General features: G+C 57.6%; 9 protein-coding genes across 9 annotated transcripts; 5 read left to right on the top strand and 4 right to left on the bottom strand.

Moving 5' to 3' along the window:
* Positions 1–20: 20 nt before the first annotated feature.
* On the top strand, positions 21–451 carry B0H64DRAFT_384461 (uncharacterized protein). The gene has a single exon (XM_062803005.1). The coding sequence runs from the start codon at positions 60–62 to the stop codon at positions 285–287; it is 228 nt and encodes a 75-aa protein (XP_062661729.1). The 5' UTR covers positions 21–59; the 3' UTR covers positions 288–451.
* Positions 452–1463: 1012 nt separating this feature from the next.
* Positions 1464–4804, top strand: B0H64DRAFT_353677 (uncharacterized protein; the record flags this gene model as incomplete). Its single annotated transcript, XM_062801514.1, has 4 exons — positions 1464–1552; positions 1610–1770; positions 1821–1863; positions 1958–4804. 4 exons carry the CDS (start codon positions 1464–1466, stop codon positions 4392–4394), a joined length of 2730 nt encoding a protein of 909 aa, XP_062661728.1. The 3' UTR covers positions 4395–4804.
* Positions 4805–5177: 373 nt separating this feature from the next.
* Positions 5178–6622, top strand: B0H64DRAFT_68481 (Intradiol ring-cleavage dioxygenase). Its single transcript, XM_062808616.1, has 3 exons — positions 5178–5667; positions 5775–6256; positions 6328–6622. Exons 1-3 carry the CDS (start codon positions 5389–5391, stop codon positions 6596–6598), a joined length of 1032 nt encoding a protein of 343 aa, XP_062661727.1. The 5' UTR covers positions 5178–5388; the 3' UTR covers positions 6599–6622.
* On the bottom strand, positions 6291–8513 carry B0H64DRAFT_453433 (uncharacterized protein; the record flags this gene model as incomplete). The annotated part of the gene is made up of 2 exons (XM_062807240.1): positions 6291–8318; positions 8437–8513. The coding sequence occupies 2 exons, from the start codon at positions 8511–8513 to the stop codon at positions 6647–6649; spliced, it is 1749 nt and encodes a 582-aa protein (XP_062661726.1). The 3' UTR covers positions 6291–6646.
* A 601-nt stretch (positions 8514–9114) lies between these two features.
* Positions 9115–10488, top strand: B0H64DRAFT_384451 (translation initiation factor SUI1). Its single transcript, XM_062803004.1, has 5 exons — positions 9115–9394; positions 9598–9672; positions 9782–9874; positions 9931–10073; positions 10132–10488. The coding sequence occupies exons 1-5, from the start codon at positions 9355–9357 to the stop codon at positions 10144–10146; spliced, it is 366 nt and encodes a 121-aa protein (XP_062661725.1). The 5' UTR covers positions 9115–9354; the 3' UTR covers positions 10147–10488.
* Positions 10489–10573: 85 nt separating this feature from the next.
* B0H64DRAFT_68438 (N-glycosylation protein-domain-containing protein) lies at positions 10574–12121 on the bottom strand. Its single transcript, XM_062808615.1, has 3 exons — positions 11336–12121; positions 11056–11259; positions 10574–10962 (listed from the first exon to the last, which is right to left on the bottom strand). Exons 1-3 carry the CDS (start codon positions 11909–11911, stop codon positions 10717–10719), a joined length of 1026 nt encoding a protein of 341 aa, XP_062661724.1. The 5' UTR covers positions 11912–12121; the 3' UTR covers positions 10574–10716.
* A 108-nt stretch (positions 12122–12229) lies between these two features.
* B0H64DRAFT_384444 (uncharacterized protein) lies at positions 12230–13643 on the top strand. Its single transcript, XM_062803003.1, has 2 exons — positions 12230–12727; positions 12803–13643. The coding sequence occupies exons 1-2, from the start codon at positions 12424–12426 to the stop codon at positions 13465–13467; spliced, it is 969 nt and encodes a 322-aa protein (XP_062661723.1). The 5' UTR covers positions 12230–12423; the 3' UTR covers positions 13468–13643.
* A 98-nt stretch (positions 13644–13741) lies between these two features.
* B0H64DRAFT_370735 (uncharacterized protein) lies at positions 13742–14345 on the bottom strand (the record flags this gene model as incomplete). The annotated part of the gene is made up of 2 exons (XM_062802102.1): positions 13742–13773; positions 13817–14345. The coding sequence occupies 2 exons, from the start codon at positions 14343–14345 to the stop codon at positions 13742–13744; spliced, it is 561 nt and encodes a 186-aa protein (XP_062661722.1).
* A 176-nt stretch (positions 14346–14521) lies between these two features.
* Positions 14522–16584, bottom strand: B0H64DRAFT_68357 (uncharacterized protein). Its single transcript, XM_062808614.1, has 3 exons — positions 15997–16584; positions 15727–15938; positions 14522–15643 (listed from the first exon to the last, which is right to left on the bottom strand). Exons 1-3 carry the CDS (start codon positions 16424–16426, stop codon positions 14762–14764), a joined length of 1524 nt encoding a protein of 507 aa, XP_062661721.1. The 5' UTR covers positions 16427–16584; the 3' UTR covers positions 14522–14761.
* Between the last annotated feature and the right edge of the window lie 175 nt (positions 16585–16759).

The following is a 16759-nucleotide window of genomic DNA, read 5'->3' as shown; positions in this document are numbered from 1 at the left end:
GGGATGGGGTGAGATGGGATGGGATGGGGTGGGATGGGATGGAAATATCACGATGACTTATGGTTAGGCAATGGAATGGAGATGGGCCCTGTGTAGCGCGAGTTTCAATACTGGTTTTCTTTTCATCGGTATACCTGTCCTTGTTGGCGATGACATGGCAAGGCGAGGCGTTTGCGATACCTGCTTTTCTGGGGATGCTCTTGGCTTTTTTACCGTGGACTGGTCTCTACTTAGGTACTGGGGAACTTTGCCCATGGCATAATGAGCACAAGTTGATTTGGGTATAACTATGAGCTTTGGAAAGTTGTGACATGAGTTCCGTCTTGAACATCTCAGAGCAGTGGTTGCCCTGCCGGGGGATGGGGATGGGGGGGTTGAAGTAACTTAAACCGGAATCTGTGTATGTACAGATGTATAAATTGTGTAAGTTCGTAGTGTCCACTGCTTTCTCGTTCCGAAGCCTCCGAACGTGAGATGAGGCTTAAACGTTATTTAAAGATGATCAACATTAACCCTGTCAACACCAAGCGGGTGATTTCCTCGGCGGACCGCCCCGTGGCGGCAGGGGTTAAGACACCAATTGGGGAACCACCCTCCTCCCTTCTTGTCACTGCGGCTGTTGACAAGAGTAACTGACAAGGTCCAGAAAGCCTACCCAACAGAAGCAACAAAGTTCAACACGACATAAAACCAGGTTTAAACCTCCCACAACTAGGGCACGGTTGGTGTCGATGGGGCCATACACTCGTCATGGCCAACCGTGACTCAAACTCGTCTTCGAACATGAGGGCCATCTCGCCAAGCCGATGATCTATTGACCATGGGATCAAGAACACGAGCCACCGGGACCCCGTCCCGGGGAAAATGAACTGGTGGGGTGCTTCACTTCTTCTCAGGAGATCTCAGTTATGGGCTGCTGGAGAGGTTGATTTAGAACTTGTATTCTGTATCCTTTTTCCCAAGTTCGTGGCTTTTAGGCGAGAACAGTGAGAAAGTGCTGGAGAGTTTGTCAAGACTAGGAACCTGGGTGGTCGTTGCCGACTGACCGACGATTCCCACCTCACTCAGACTCAGTGAGATACTTGATATTGGACTGCATCAACACGCACTCAACTCCCGCCACTCACCCCAGCCAGCTAAGGCATCTCCACCGGTCTACCCGCAACCGCAAGCACCAAAACACGTCCGAACCGAACTGATATCAGTCTCTCTAAGCTCTGGTAGACGGGGCCACGCAAGGACCCTCGTCTCCCAGAGAGGCAATCACCCTTCACCCTCTTCACGGCCATCGTGTTCTCACATAACCTTTGTCTGCGTTAACTGACAGACAACGTCCTCCGCATCTTGGCAATGCCACTGCTGGCCGCGTGGCCACTAGGACACCGAACCGCCTGACAGCTACGGTGTGGGGGGTTTATCTTCGACTTAAGCCTCAGAACTTGCTAAGCTCCGGTTCCGTTACCATGGCACCACGGAGCAGCCTCCACCTAGCCATCTCACTCCTACTCTGCTTGCTCCTAGGCACTCCGAGTCAAGCTCGCAAGGTTACTAGGTATGCTCCCTCTCTACGCGGTTCCCACAGCGAAATCAAGACGCTGAAAGATAATAGATCAATGCCGCCTCCGCTGTACACTGGCGACTTCGGTGATTGTCTGGCCGGCGAGAGCCTGGTCGCCCTGACCAGGTTCGATGTCGCCTACGATGCCGGCAACAAGACTCTTGCCTTCCACCTCGACGGCACTAGCAACGTCCAGAATGAGTTTGTTATGTGTAAGCATGCTGAAGACGTTTTACGAATGAGCTATGCTAACGGTCTGCAGTGCACCTATCCATCGACGGATGTAAGGCTGAGTTACACTACCAGTGCCGCATTCAGGGGCTAATGTTTACTTCCCAGATGGCGCAACCCGCTTTAACATGACTGTTGATCCATGCAACCTCAACATGACCAGGTGAGTCCGATACCATCCCGATTGCAGAACGGTGAGGTTGACGCTAACATGCCCAGTCTCTGTCCCCTGAGCTCTGCCCCCATAACAGCCAGCACGGTACTCCCGATGGCTGCCCAGTCGATAGGAGACCTATCCCAATTCCCCTTCAACCTCCCAGACTACGAGGGTTCAGCGAAGCTGCAGATCTACACCAACCCCCCCAACAAAAACGAAATCGGGTGCGTCCAAGCAGCCCTAACAAACGGCAGAACCCTCTCCCACCCCGACGTAATCGCCCCCGTCCTCGGCGCTCTCACGCTAGTAGCCATGCTCGCCTCCTTCCTGACGGCCGCGTACGGCATCAGCGTACCGCACATGCGGATGCACCACGCCCACTCGCTCTCGGTGCTGGTCGTGTTCGAGACCCTGCAGACCGTCTTCTTCTCGGGGGCGCTGGCCGTCGACTGGCCGCCGGTGCTGGTCGCCTGGTGGTCCAACTTTGCCTGGTCTGCGGGTCTCATCTACGCGCCGGCGATGGTGCGGTGCATCAACGCATTCACGGGGGTGGCTGGCGGCGCGGCGGAGGTTGGAAGTGGATTACCGTCGAGGACATATGCGAGAGCCTTGGCCGAAGAGATATCGGACGGGGCTGGCCAGGGGACGGCCTTTAACTCCAGCTTCTTCAGTGATTACACGTGGTCTGGTAGTCCTGTGGCACCTGGCTTACCCCTGCCGGGCACTTGGACAGGTTTCCCTGCGATCTTGTCAGCTATCAACCTCCCTACTGCTGACCTATTCATGGTCGGGTTGATCTGGTTTTTGATAGCTATCGGCTTGGTTGTCTTGGCCATTACAGGCTTCAAGGGCTTGCTTGAGGCCCTGGTCTCTGCGAAAAGGATCGAAGAGGACCGACTGGCTTACTTCCGAGGCCACTGGACTGGTTACCTGGGCCATGCCCTGCAACGGACGCTCATTATCGCCTTCTTCGTTATTATGACGCTCTCGATGTTGCAGTTTACCATGCGGCAAGCCATCGGACCTGTCGCCATTGCCGCGGTAGCCTTTGTACTCGTCTTGTTCGGAATCACTGCCCTGGGTGCGATCGGTTACAAAACTCGCACTCGGGACAGCAAACTCGAAGTCAGTTCCGACCGGGTCGTTTGCTACCACAAGAAGATGCTTGGAGGAATCCCCGGTCTGGCACTCATCTGGGACAGCAAAGTCAAGAGACATAACCTAGAGGTTCGGCCGATATTTATCATCCCGTTTTTCCGAGTAGGTCATGCCGAAGACCCTACCCAGCCTAGCGTTCACCAGGACAAAGCTTTCATCTCAAAGTTCGGCTGGCTCACCGCAAGGTATCGCCGCACGCGATGGTGGTTTCTAGCATACCACCTCGGGTACTTGTTCTGCCGCGCGGCGTTGCTGGGAGGCGGCTGGCAGAGTCCCCACGCGCAGATCTACGGCGTGTTGGTGGTTGACATCCTGAACTTTATCGTTGCTGCCAGCCTGGCCCCATTCGAGGGAGTTCGAAACACGGTTATGGGGGTCTGGATACTCAGCATCTGCAAGATCATCACCACGGGAATCTCCACTGCCTTCCTTCCCGAGTCCAACACCGACCGTTCACAAGCAGCCGCCTTCGGAATCGCCATCATAGTGATCCAGGCCCTGACCGTGGCCGCCTTGTTGATATTAATCATCCTCAGCGCGATCTCCTCCTTCCTATCCCTCATGCGAAACCGCGAGGTCATGGACCCGGACTGGCTGGAACCCGTCCGCGTGCGCTACTTCACCGACATGGAGACGAAGGCGCGCGAGACTCTCTTCGACCACGACACGGAGTCTCCCGCACCCGCACCCGCACCCGCCCCAACACGGGGCTTTTCAGTCCTCTCCATCCAGCGCCGCCCCAAAATCGAGGACGAGGACGAAGAAACGGCCGCCGCCGCCCTCGAGCTCAACCCGACGACCCCCGACGACGACAGCTCCACCGAGAACCAGCTCCGCGCCCGCCGCAGCAGCCGCGGCAGCCACAGCCACAGCCGAGCCGGCAGCGTGAACCCGCGGCTGAGCACGGGGAGCCTGCCACGGGCGGCGCGGCCCTACCGCCAGTCATGGTCGTCGCAGGACTTCAGGGGGCAGCAGCAGCGGCAGTCGTCGCTTGGGTGTGGGCGGCCGGACAGCGAGATCCTCACGGACCGGCTCAGCGGCCTCACGTGTGTGGTGACGGACTGCGACGCGTCGTCGTCGTGGGGGGATTTGGGTGGTGGTGGTGGCGGCGGCGGCGGCGGCAAGCCTCCGCGGAGTAGCAGGGGCAGCTTGGTTGCGCCGTCGTCGGTTAGCAGGTCGTCGAGTGTCTCCTCCGCCTCGTGGAGGCTGTCGAGGGAGAGTTTCTCCTCGCATGGGGATGGGAGGAGGCCGCCGACGGCATTGCCTGAGGCGCCGGAGCCGCCGGAGTGATAGATCGGTTTTGTTGGTTGTTGGTTGTTGTTTGTGTTGAGGGTGTGGTGGGTTGCCTTGTCTTGCTTAGCTCCTGTTAGATCCTGGGTAACTAAGTTGTTGTAATGGGATAATTGGATAATTGGATATGTTTGTTCTTTTCTCCTCAGTTGGGTAAAATGGCCGAGGTATGCGAGGCATGTCTCACTCTTTTGAGAGCCAACATCCTCCATGAACCCGGGTTCGATATCCGGAAAGGGGTTTCCCTCCCGCCGGTCGACGTGAGGAAGAACATGGTTCCTCCGGATCGGCACTAAACCTGGCCTGCGCCGTGCATGTGGGCGTCCGTCCCTGCATTCCCCCCTCGGGGCTCCATTCCCCTCCACAAGCAGCCGTCCCACCCGCCTCAACTCCCGAAACCCCTCCCCTCCTTCCCCCAATCCACCCCCCCTGCTGTGCACCCCACCACCCCAGGGATCAACCCACCCGTTTGGAACTGTCACCTTCCTTGCCTCTCTCTGCCAGGCTCAGCCGTGAACGGACGAGACTTCTCGATCGAGCTAACGTTGATCCTCGTACTGTGTCGTGAGTGAGACCAGTCGAATATCATTTGGGGGCAAATCCGACTGGAGCATCGGCCGGGTGCTATTTTCCTTGTCCGAGTCACTCGTTTAACTTGTTAGTCAAACATACGAATACCGCCAACCCCATCGACGGGATCGTTCTGGAGTCCCACCGTTGCTAGTCCGGTTTACACGTCGAGTTCATCAGCGATTGATCAGGCCTTACAAATATCGACAAATTCCACAGCTATACACACAACAAAACCCTTCATCAGTCTTTAACTTTCACGGCTATTCTCTAGTTTCATTCGCACTCCGTCAGCCAGGCAAGCCACCACAAACAAGCCAAACCGCCACCAACTCTCACCAACAACCAACAACCTCGCCACCGTCACCCACCTCCCACCAACTCCCCAACATACACCACCACCACTACCCAACACCACACAACAATGAGCGGCGAAACCCCCTCCCAACCCCGGCAGACGGGACAGGCGGGCCCGCCGCTGCTGGACCTGACCATCGACAACATCACGCCCAACACGGTGCGCATCAACTCGCAGAGCGCCGACGCCCGCCTGACCTACCTGATGGCGCGCCTGGTCACCCACCTGCACGACTTTGCGCGCGAGACCCGCCTGAGCACGGCCGAGTGGACGGCCGCGATCGAGTTCCTGATTGCGTGCGGGAAGATTTGTAGTGACGTGCGCAATGTATGTGTTTTGTTGTGTGTGTGTGTGTTTGTGTGTTTGGGCTTCCTGGTGGGGAGTGGGGAGGTGGGGTGGGGGAGGTTGTGTTGGGATGGGATGTGATGTGATGTGATGCTGATACACGGCAGGAATTCATCCTCCTCTCGGACGTGCTGGGCCTGTCGCTGCTGGTGGACAACATCAACCACCCGACGCCGGCCGGCGGGACCGAGGGGTCGGTGCTGGGGCCCTTCCACACGCACGACGCGCCGGTGCTGGCCCACGGGGCGAGCATGACGTCGGACCCGGCGGGCGAGCCCATGCTGGCCGTGTGCACGGTCAAGGACGCCCGCGGCCAGCCCGTCCCCGGCGTCACCGTCGACATCTGGGAGACCGACAGCTCGGGCCACTACGACGTCCAGCACGCCGACCGCGACGCCCCCAGCGAGCGCTGCGTCATGGTCACCGACGACCAAGGCCGCTTCTGCTTCCGCGGCCTCAAGCCCGTCAGCTACCCCATCCCCCACGACGGGCCCGTCGGCAGGTTGCTGCAGCTGCTGAAGCGCCACTGCTGGCGGCCCGCCCACGTGCATTTCATGTTTGGCAAGGATGGGTGGGATCGCTTGGTCACGTCAGTCTGGTCCTCTGTTGGTGGTTGTTATGCGCGGTGCATGAAAGCTGACTTTGATTTGATTTTGACAGCGCGCTGTATCTCCGCGGCGATCCCTACGAGACGTCTGATGCCGTCTTCGGTGTCAAGCAGAGCTTGGTGATCGACCTCGACAAGGTCGACGAGGCGACGGCCGAGGAGTACGGCGTCGAGGAGGGGACCTGGCTGCTGAAGCACGACTTCGTGCTGGCGACCCAGGAAGAGACGGAAAAGCTCAGGGACCAGCTGGCCACCGAGGCGCTGCAGAAGCTGGGCCTTAACCTTAAGCTGGTGGATCACCTCCCGGTGCCTGACTTGGACTGAGAAGCCTGAATTTGAAACAGCGTTGATATTACTGCTCACTGCTCGTTTTCAGTGTCTGCTCTCTGATGCCGTAGACGCGGCCAGCTTGATCACGCTCTCCAAGTACCCAGCTGTGCCCCCATACTGTTCCACGATGGCTTGGATGTCCGGGTCTGAGGCGTTGGCGGAACGCTTGCGGCCGATCAGTGCTGCGTTGCGGGTGCTTGGGATCCGCAACATCTCCTGCTCGACGTCCCAGCCGCAGTCCGTTGCAATGCCTTCCACCCACGCAACTAGCGACGAGTACGCCGAGTCCGCCTTGGTTTTGTCCTTGGGCGCTGGCGCACGGTATCTCTCCCCGGCGAGGTTGTGACTACAGCAGGGGATTGCAATGAAAGGACACTCCGAGATGGCCGCGATGATGGGCGTCCACGGCGTGAGCTCGTCGGCATGGTTGGAGATGATAAAGGTGCCTTTGGGAAAGCGCCCGTCATGGATGCGATTCTCATTAAAATCCTCGCCCGAGAGCCTAGAAAGCCCATTTCTGCTGACCGGAGGCGGTAGCAAGACGAGTTCCCGCAGAGTGTCCTCTTCACCCGCGGGGGTGTCCAGCTTGGTGTTGTATGTAGCCCACGACTTGCGGGAGCGGGCATCGAAGCCCCATCCCACAAAACCTTCTTGGTTCAAGATGTAAACCAAGAGACCGTTGCCACAGCCAATGTCAACAAAACCAGGAAAGGGCCCTCGGCCGTACATGTCGGCCCACAGCTCGACCAGAAAGGCCGCGATGCAGAGATCCTCAAAGACATGCTTCTCGGGATCGGTGCTCTCGGCCCAGCTCTCGATCAGGCCGCGCGCATACTTCTGCTTGAGGCGGGTGTAGGTATCCTGCACGCGCGCCTGGGGCAGCAGCTGGTCGTGGTGCACCCTCTTCTGGTAGCCCTCGAGCCGGCCTTTGCCGTGCTTGTGGATGACCTCGAGCAGGCGCAGGGCGGTCCTCGTGAGCCGCACAACAGAACGGTCTTCTTGGCTGAAGAAGAGGTACGAGATGGAGATGCACCCGCGGGACTCCGCGGCGTCCCACTCGTGCAGGAAGGCTATACCCCGAACTATCGGGTGATAGAAGGGCATCTCGGACGCTACCGAGACATGTGGAAGATAGACAACGAGAGCTTTCTCAACGGAAGCCACATCACCCTCGGAGCTGGGGACGCTCTCATAGATGAGGCATGTTTGGTCCAGGGGGTTGTCGCGGAGCGTGTTCCTGGGGATGAGTCTTCGGACGATGCATCGTTGGAGCCCGAAGCCGACAAACGAAGGATTGGGGGTGTTGAAAGTGAACGTGTCCCTGGCTTCGGATGGTGCGGCGCATTCCTGAGGCTCGGCTGAGTCATAAAGGATATCGGCGCGGAAGAGCCAGGAGGAGTTGATGTTCGGGTTTTGGATCAGGTTGACCAAGACATCGCCAAACATAGCTGGACCGAATTCGCATGGGTGGCGGAATAAGGGTCGCCAGTTGGCCGTTTCCTCTTCATGTGCACTCGTCGCACTTTCATTGCAACTCGCCTTCTCGACAACGATGGCCGGGCTGTCGACCGCCAGCTCTTCCGGCTCGAACCCCATTCTTCGGGTTCGGGATCTGCGATGGGCCGCAAGAGGCGAAATCGGGGCCACGATGGCGACGGCCAGGGCGATGCAAGGGGCAAAAACGGGTTGTGGTGGGGTGTCTCGAATGCGGTACCTGGTAATTCGATACCGCGCGATACACGGCTTCAAGGTCATTGCATTTATCTACGGAGACACGCAGGTACCTTTCAAGAGTCTTTAATTCACGTGCACTTAGCAATATACTCATTGACTCATCCAACCCTTCGAGAATTTCAAAAGCATACACAGTGTTTCTCGGCCGTGGGATAAGCGCGAGTGCAAAGACCATGTTCAATGTCAGGGTGAACTGCCGGTATTGTAACGTAACTGAGCCCCGGATCTCGCTGACTCCCCGCTGCCGGGGCCATGGGCTCCGGCCCGTGGTCTCTGGCCCGCTCTGGCCGATATTTCATGTCTGGAAGGGGACCTGATAAACATATTGAGTCACAGTGAGGAAATATGGGCAGGAAAGAGTAATGATGCAGCCAAATGAGCTGCAAGATAAGCGTTGAACCCTCGCAGCAGGCGCCGTTATTATTAGGCACCTCGCTATCAATGACAGTACACCGCTATTAAATGACAACCGAGCACATCGCTGTCAAATGACAAGCACACAGGTATCCATGACAAGGAGAAAGCACAACCTGAGGATGGCCACCCGAACGTCAGGTGCGCTGTAGCCGGGTGACGCACTTTTTTGGCGGGTACCTCCAAGGTACTGAAGAGGCAGCCAAAGGCGCATTCTGATGGGAATGCTCGGATGGAAGACTCGACCGGTACCGCCACCGAAGATCAGCAGTCTGAGTGGTCACTCGTTCATGCCTCAGGCTGTGCTTGGCCTTTTTGAACAATCAGCCCCCCAAAGGACCCCACATATCCTGGTCTTCCCCCTCACCTCTTGTTTTCCACCGACTTCCCTCTTCCAACCACTTTGCCATCCACAACAAGCATCACTTTCTGAGCAACCGAAGCTTAAAAGGACCCCGTCTCCCTCCGCAACCTTTCTCAAACTACCACCGACTCAACAATCAACACATCCGATTAGCGAGACACTACTACAGTCGTCGGTCGCTCACTCCCACCTTCAAATACAAACCTTCTCCCAAGTTCACCCCAAAAACTCCGAGTTTATGTCAGGCGAAACCGAGATCCAGAATCTCAAGAGCCGCGGTACGTGATATCAATCTCGTTTTCCGTGAACGCGTCGTTCTTTGCTGTTGCGGTTGCAACGGCCTTGACGACGTGACACTGTCGATGGATACGGTGGCCCTGGTGGAACCAAACACTCCCATTTCGCCACGACGACATCGACTCAGCTTCGAGCGGGCCCGTTCACCCCAGACACACAATCGCTGATCCTGCTTCCTCCTTAGACCCCTTCGCCGAAGCCGACGAGGACTCGGGACAGACCACTCAAACCCAAGAATATATCCATATTCGCATTCAGCGTATGTTGCTCCCGATACCCCACCGCCGCCCTGCTGTCGCGTGACTATCGGCTCAACGCCACGATCAACGGCAGTATCAGAAGGCTCGAGACTGACAAGTGTTCCACAGAGCGTAATGGACGTAAGACCTTGACCACCGTTCAAGGTATACCCGCCAAGTTCGACCGCAAGAAGATTCTCAAGGTCATCAAGAAAGAGTTCGGTATGTTTCGCAGCCCAACCCGACGGTTGAATGTTTAGACGCTAACCGCCGCTCAGCCTGCAATGGCACCATCATCAGCGACACCGAGTCCAAGGGCCTGGGAGAGGTGATCCAGCTCCAGGGCGACCAGCGCCTCAAGATCAAAGACTTCCTCGTTAACGAGGACGCCGGTCTCGGTCTCGACGAGAAGACCATCAAGGTACGCGTCATCGATCGAACCCACCTTTGTTTACGAAGTCACGCTAACCGCTCAATAGATCCACGGCTTCTAAACGGGCATGTCTGTTGTGCCGCTGCTCAGCGGCCCGGGACCCTAAGTGGGACGCCCGGGGCGGGGATTCACTCACAGAGGTGAAGCTTATAGATCGATATCTGAGCGATGAGAGGGCCGATTATTAGGGTCGCGCGGCACACACATGATACCCGGAAGCTGGAAGACAGGCTTCCTCTTCCCTAACCGGAGAGCACGTCGAGTGGGATATTTTTTTGGTGCTTCGGGCCATTTGCTCAATTGTCGATCCTTCGGCTCTAGTTGACGGGACGGCCGCGGCCTGCATGTCCTTCGTTGAGCCTCTGCAGGCCTCGTACTTTTAGGCAATGGAATTCGTTGACGACTTTTGGGCCCACGGTATTCACATTGATTCTGCTTGTTTGTCATACACCTTGGTGGCCTACGTACAGAATGTGTTCCGCTCATCGTAACCCCTAACTTGCTAAATAGTTTGTGCTTCAATCGTGACATGTCGTGCGAGATGCTCATAATCCCAGAAATAAATCACAGTGGCCTTGGGACACACCAACGCCGAGAGAACGCCTATAACCACCCCAGAAAACAACAACGCTCAGAGCTCTCTCGCGATATCGCCGTACTCCATGGTGCGGATGGCCAGCCTGCCGGCCTCGTGGGCCACCCGCCGGACAAGGTTGAGCAGCGGGATGTCGGGGTAGTCGGACCGGTTCGAGTCCAGCTGCACCAGGAGCGCCACCATGCTGACGAAGCTGGCGATGGAAAACACGCTGATCGACATGGACGTCTCCTTGCGGATGTTGATCTTGCGCTGCGTGATGTGATACAGTACCGTCAAGGTCTGTTTTTTGGGGGGATGAATAAGTCAGCAGTCAGTTCGGTTGTTTTCACACGCTGGCTAGAGTGGGAGGTAGGGGGGGTGGTGGCTACGCACCGTGGAGATGACGATCCAGGCCGGGAGGATCAGCCGCTGGTCTTCGAACCCGCCCGTCAGGTGCAGCACCCACGACGTCAGGTACCCGTTGATGGCGTCTACTGTTAAGAGTCGCACGATGGTCGCCTGCGGCGTGTAGTGCAGCAGCCACCGCGACATCAGGCAGTCGGTGAAGAAGAAGGAGAGGTAGCCGGATGCGCAGCACTGTTGTTGGTTGGTTGACGGGTTAGTTTGGTTGGGGTGGTCGTGGGGTTGGGGGTGCGGTAGGGAGAGAACACACCCATATCGTCGCCAGCAGCGCCTCGGTCAGCCGCAGCCGCGCTTCAAACCCCGGGTCGTAGCCTGATGTTGGAGAGGAGGTTCCCCCAGACCCTCCAGTTCCGCGGCCGAGCTTGTTCAGTGTGCCGCCGTCGAGGACCCGGTCGAGGTACATGAGGTGGAGCATGGCGAGGAGTCGGAGGGCGTTGGGCAGGCCGAACAGCACGCCCGGAGCGATCGAGGCCAGGCGGCAGAGGAAGAGGGCGGGGTACCATTTCTTGGACACGCCCAGCGCCACGGCAACTCGGGGTTGGAGGAGGGTCGACCGTACGGGGCCGGGGCCGGCGGTTTGTTCTGATAGTGCGAGCGTGGGTGTGGCTGCGCTGCTCCCGGCGCCGAAGCCGGGGCCTAGGGCGTGGGCGGCATGGTTGGAGCCGGGTCTGACGGCCAGGGCGGCTGGAGCCGTGGCCGCAGCGGAGCCCCGGGCGCGGGACTCGGAAGGGGGGCTTTTCGCAGTGGTGTGGGTGCCGTGGTGGGTGCTGCTGTGTCGATTATCCGCCCGCGGCTGGTGCGCGGTTGGCTTTGCGCGGTTGTACATCAAGACTCGTCTCCTCACCCATGGAGCACGGAATCCCAATGGCTGCCCAAGACGGTCAAGGAAAGAAGAAGGAGGGGAAGTGTTGTTGATAAGGACCTAGGTACGCCGAGACGGCGAACTCGGGGCCGGTTGATGAAATGAGCGGTGCGCTCTGCAGGTGGATGGATGGCTTGCTAGGTGGCATGCTGCTGCTGGCGGGACGGACCCATCTGGCAAGGGTGCTTCTTGCGGCTCCTGCCTTTGCGGGGACTTCCCTGATAGCGCACCCCTGGACGCAAATCACAATGCTTATTGGTTAGACTGCTGTACAATGCCCCGCAATGCCCTTGCCGGCCCATTGGGAATTTTTTGAAGCTTCGCTCGGTTCGTGATGAGCTGTTGCACGTCCCGCTAGCTACGACCACGTCCACGACGAATACTGCCCCGACGGCGCATGCTCGACAGGGGCTCCCCACGCCGGCGACAGGATCACGAGTAACGGGTGACGGAGGTGGCGATTGAATTGGGCAACCATGTCGTCGTCAAGGTTGGGTCTGCGTGCCCGGGAGGTGCTCTCCGTAAGGGTGACGGGGTCGGCCAGCACAATACCGCTTCTCACTAGCCGGCCAAGTTTCCAAGCGAGGGGATTGCCGCTGGCGTGGACTTCATCCTTCTCCACGTCCCAGGCGAGGCCAAATAGATCCGCCCGAGAAGCCATGATGGGTAGCATGCCTCGAGTTGAGCAGCGAGGTTCGCCCTCCGTCGAATCACACCAAAAAATGCGGAATGGTGGCATGAACGAAGCCATGGCGGAGACCATCTCAATGATCCTACCAGGTGCGTAGTTCCGCCTCCAGTTCTTCCGAAGAGTAAAAGGGCAAAACAATGGCTGACTGGACATGCCCTCGATAGGGACATTCATCCTTCCTCCTCTATCACAATTTCCTAAACCACTAGGACAAAAGTTCCGGCTCCTAGGAAGTTGGATTGTTGCCAAAGTGCAAGAGGTCGTCCTCAATACGTCAGTTCGGTGGTCTTCCAAGCCAGGCATCTTCAAGCGGCCCGCCCTCAAGTACAAAAAGTCGACCCTCGTCCCCACTGCGAAAGCACTTCATCGCTCCATGCTCCAAGCTCTGGCTACTGGCGACAGACTCGCCATAAATAAGACCTGCGCGAGGAAGCTCGGGGTTTCCCTGCTCGTGAACATCGATGCCCGCCCCCGAGGACGCCGCTACAGCTGGGAGCTGGTAGAGTACACCAACAAGCTATTCTACCCGACCATCAAGTCGCACAAGCTGTCGCCCCTTGGCCGCGAGCGCGATGCTCCGATCCTCCGGCAGATGATAGTGGCCATCTCCAGCAAGCAGCGGAAGGGTGTGTACGACGTCGAGGGCCGAGTGATCCCGGGGAGCGAGAAGGAGATGGACGTGGTGGAGCATGTGGCGGTCTCGTGCGTAATAGACCCGAAGAACGGCTATGCGCAACAAGACTGGCGCGTCATTGGCACCACCACGCCCACCACGCTGGGGTCGTGGGCTAAGGACAAGGAGATCATGAAGATGATATTACAACAATGAGGCCCGTGTCCCTAGAGAGCCAGCAGGCAACGAGCCCCGGTGGTGAACGGGAGGGTGGTGTATGATGGCCACAGCGATGTACAAAACATGTACGTAGTAAAAGAGCGAGAACGCAGCATCCCATGTAAAAACAACTCCAAATGTAATCTGCAAGCATTGACACATATTGACACAGAAGCTTCGTAGCTGGAACGCGGGATTACTTGATCTTGAAAAAAGCTGGCTCGGCGATTACGTACAAGGACACCTCCCGACTACATGAACAGCATCTCCGTCAGATGCGCGTCATCCGGTCCCCAATACAAACTACCAACTAACCCCGCTACATCATTAGCGTTCCTCACATCACCTTGTAGCGAGGCGGTCTTCCCACTCATGGCGATTGCCATAGAAAGTACCTGCGAATGGAAGTCTCTCAGCTCCTCCTTCGATAACCTGCCGGGCTTGATCATGGCCTCCAAATCACGGATGCCGGGTATGTTCGAGGACGTTGGGTTGGCAGAGAACTCTCGGTCGGGGGACAGCACCCAGTCAAGAGCATTGCTGATATCTCTGACAGCAGCTAGTTTCCCCTCTTGCTCGAGTAGTGTGTTCATGAGGTTTATTTCCACGTGCCGAACATCAACCCGCCGCAGTTCCGCTTCGAGAGCTTGGATCTCCTTCACTAGGTCGAGCTCGGTCTCGTACATGGTGTCAACGTCGATGCACAGCTTTGATGCCTTTTCAAATAACTTAGTCACGAACAAGGTGGCTGCGGGCTGCCATTGTCTCTCGGCTTCGCTGAGTTCGTTGGCACAAAGCTGGAGGCGGGTAATCGCCAGGAGGGCGTCCTCCCGCGTCACTCTGGTCTCCGAGCCGTTTTCGAGCGGTGTCGTCATGGCGCCAACTGTTCTTGTAAATTGTGAAGGGTAGGGAAAGCCGAAGCAGAAGTCAGTCAACAGGGATCACATCCATATTTATTCAGAGCTTATAGGTTATCTGTTCTTCGATATAGCAAAGTGTCATGTCCAAGGTGGCTATAATCATCATTGTTCTGCATGAGGCACGAGAAACACACAAAAACAACACTTGTTTCAAACAAGCCTGCGAATTGGGGTGGGGGTTCACCACAAAGGGTAACAGGTGGGATGTACTACGAGAACTCGTATTTCCCGAACAACCTTTTGCCAACAAGTCATGCCGAGGTTATTGGCCACCTTTGTAACAACACAGTTACGGCTGCTCGCTAATGTACGATGGCCTCCCCGTTGGTGTCTCCAAAAAGACCCCTATCCCCTCACCACCACTGTTCCGTCTAGAAGAACTTGCCAGTAGACTTTGCAATACCGGGAGCGTCAGAAGAGCTCTCAATATCATCGCGAAGTCCATCATCCCTGTCACCCTCGAAATCGTCCAGCTGCGGCCCACCGAACTCAACCGGGCGGTCAAGACCATCGAACCTTTCCCCCTTAGCCCGGGCCCGGACGTACTGAATCCCAAGCCGCAGGACCAGCGCACCAAACCCCCAGAGGATGCCGCCCACAGGCGCCGCCACGAAGGCGCCAAAGACACCCCAGTCGGCAGTGTACAGCCCCTGCTGCAGCAGCATCAACTCGGCGCCCAGCTGCGCATCCCCGTAGTAAACCGTGCCGAACAAGAACACCGTGAAGAGCCCGCCCAGCCCACCGACCACCACCTCAAACCCCCTCCACCAGTAGCACTTATCCGACAGCCCAATAACCAACACCGGAATGGTCGCCGCGGAGACCAAGTCAGAAATCAGATAGATCTGCAAGATAGACGGCGCGCGAATGGCAATGACCACGACCGGGATCATGACCAACACCACACCCGCCCGAATCCACCAGATATTCAACTTATTCCTGAACAGATCATTCGACGCAGACGTAACCATGGCCGACTGGAAGGAATCAAAGGCCGCGGTGGAGAGGGTGACGGCCATGACGACGACGACGCCGACGACCCAGTTGGGCAGCTGCATGAGCAGGGCGAAGAAGGCGACGGAGCCGTCGACGGGCGCCTCCTCGGTACCCGGCCACAGGCCCGCCCACGCCGCGACCAGGCCCGTCGAGCCGACTAGGGTTACGATCGCCAGCACGCCGACCACGGCGCCCGAGATGCCCAGCCAGAGGTCCCGGTCGGTTTTGGAGGCGAAGGTGCGGAGCCAGAAGTGGGACTGGAGGGGGGGTTAGTTGGGTTGGTTAGTTGGTTACTCGGGTGGGATGAGAAAGGGGGGGGAAGGAGGAGGGGATGACGTACCAGGAAGAAGTCGTTGGTTAGGATGGCGACGGGGAGGATATAGAGGAGTTGCCATCCGAGGAGGCTGGGCTTGGTCAGGCCGGAGGACTCGATCAGGCTGGTGTCGATCTTGGTCTCGACGCCGATGGTGATGGTGGCGATGAGGATCAGACCCATGACCATTGCTCCTTGGATGTTGTCCGTGAAGAAGGAAACCTTGAACCCTCCAACGGCTTTTCTCAATTGGTTAGCTGATATCCCTACGCGAAATCAGGTGGTGGTTGAACGTACAGGTGTAGATGGTCGTGACGATACATTCCACGATCAAGACAGGCAGCCCGTCAATCCCCGTTAGGAGGTTGACCACCTGGCCGATGGCAGACAGCTCCGAGATCATGTACAAAAATAGCGTGACCAGTGACATGAAGCTGAGATACAGGGCCGCGACGGTCCCGTACCGCTGCCTGGTCCACTCCGTGAGGACGAACCCCTGAGGGCATTTGCGGCGGATAATGGGGCCCAGCGCAGCGAAGATCAGCAAGGGCAGAGCCGAAGATAGGGCGTAAACAATCACGCCCTGGACGCCAGCCAGCGTCGCAAGCTGGGGGTAAGCGAAGAGAATGCCGGATCCAAGGGCTGCGGAGATTAGTATGTCATCATAGGGGTTGAAAGGGGGAAAGGGGGGGATATCAGAGCGGCAGCACGTTTCCCACGCAAGCATTAACTTGATCGAGTATCACGGTACAATCTCAGCTTCGTATCCGCGAGACGCCAGCTCTCCTCTGCTCGCCGCTCTGCTTCGCCGTCGTAGACAGTCGGAGCCAGCTAGCGAGGGAGGTTGGAGCCAGCGAACACGCTTCAACTCAGCGCCCGTAGTGAGCCGCAGTCTTCGCACCCTCTAAGCAGCATTTCCAAGCTCTCCGAGTCGCCAGAGACGAACTTGGAAAGACATCGGGGACGCGGAAAAGAGGGGGCGATGACTTGGTGAGGTTTGGGTAACGAACCTATGGTCAGCCCGTGGCTTTCCTCGTCGTGTGATGCCGCTGTTTAACCG

Source organism: Chaetomium fimeti, assembly GCF_033439085.1.
Source record: "Chaetomium fimeti strain CBS 168.71 chromosome Unknown B0H64scaffold_2, whole genome shotgun sequence".
Classification (NCBI taxonomy): Eukaryota; Fungi; Ascomycota; class Sordariomycetes; order Sordariales; family Chaetomiaceae; genus Chaetomium; species Chaetomium fimeti.
This window is presented reverse-complemented; position numbering and strand designations above follow the sequence as displayed.